Source organism: Camelina sativa, chromosome 1 (assembly GCF_000633955.1).
Source record: "Camelina sativa cultivar DH55 chromosome 1, Cs, whole genome shotgun sequence".
NCBI classification, from domain to species: Eukaryota; Viridiplantae; Streptophyta; class Magnoliopsida; order Brassicales; family Brassicaceae; genus Camelina; species Camelina sativa.
In genome coordinates this window covers 539622-540826 of record NC_025685.1, presented here as the reverse complement: position 1 = coordinate 540826, position 1205 = coordinate 539622, and the positions used below count along the sequence as shown (strand labels likewise).

At 37.2% G+C, this 1205-nt stretch overlaps 1 protein-coding gene across 1 annotated transcript; it reads right to left on the bottom strand.

The window, feature by feature from the left end:
* Positions 251-1205, bottom strand: LOC104703073 (stearoyl-[acyl-carrier-protein] 9-desaturase 5, chloroplastic-like; the record flags this gene model as incomplete). The annotated part of the gene is made up of 2 exons (XM_010419016.2): positions 251-728; positions 912-1205. Coding segments are annotated over 2 exons (417 nt in total), but the record flags the coding sequence as incomplete, so codon positions are not given.

Sequence of the window (1205 nt, the reverse complement as noted above, 5' to 3'; positions counted from 1 at the left end):
TGACTTCTTGTAGTGATTTTGTTTGAGAGAAGAGAGTTTGTCTTGTATCAAATGTTAGTTTGATCTGTTTTTCAAGGTTTATATGTATTGAAGAATTAAATTGGTTGATTACTTTGTTGATGATTCTACATATATACCGTCTTGCATAAGAAAACTTTAGCTAATGATAGCCATGGAACAATGTCTACCCAAGTTAGCTAGACCAATAAAAGAAATCGGACTTTCGCAACTTGTAATAGGAACAAAATGATTTGACATTAAGAAACGGAAGCTTTACTACTGTAAGAGAGAACACCATTATTTAAACTGATACAACAAAAATAGAATCAAAAAGGTAAACCAAAGTCGTAAGTCTTGTTCTTGGTAAACCATACATTATCACTAAGAGAACACTCAAACACTTTTCTCTGGTCTTGACTGATTCAAACAAGAAACATTACCTAACCACATAACTTTTATCTACAATGTTCCGTATAAAACAAAACATATTCAAATGAACTTTCGTGGTCTTAAAACTGGTCCTTCATTGGTGAGAATGAGATGGTTGGTGAAGACCTTTATGGCTTACTTGGGATAATTCGAAAGAGAATTGTGTACTAAACTTCTTAAGCCCTGATATTTCTGCCAAAAGTCCAGCTGAATGGTATGTTTTTGGCTGCTTCTTTGGCTCTTCCTTGAGCTCTCTCTTCAATTTTGCGGATTCTTGTAGGTAGTCCGCAGACAAAGTCCTGTCAAAGGCAATGATCAAGTCAGAATTCAAAGTTCAGGTCCTGATCAGATCTTCAAATACACAAAACATACTAAACAGTATATCTAATATAGTTTCCATGACGAAAAACTACTACAAGAACATGCTAAGTATTCATAAACTAGGAGGTTTCATCACAAGAAGTTTCATGGAGGTAATTTACCTGGGCCCTGTGTCCTTCACTGGAAAGGCCTGACAAAGTCTCCACATTCCACCGTTCAACAAGAAACTCCAGAATATCAGCATAGTCCTTGGCTGTGTAGATACCAAGCCTCTGGGCAACGGTTGAGAAGTGCTCAAACAGGTTATCATCTTGGCCATCATACATTAAATGTGCAGGCATTGAGATCTTTTTCTTCATCATATCAGCCAGACCCAAGATCGTGCCATCAGGGTCAATTTCAAAGAGCTTCTCTACAATCTTGGTGTAAGCAGTCTCATGACGCTTCTCATCAGC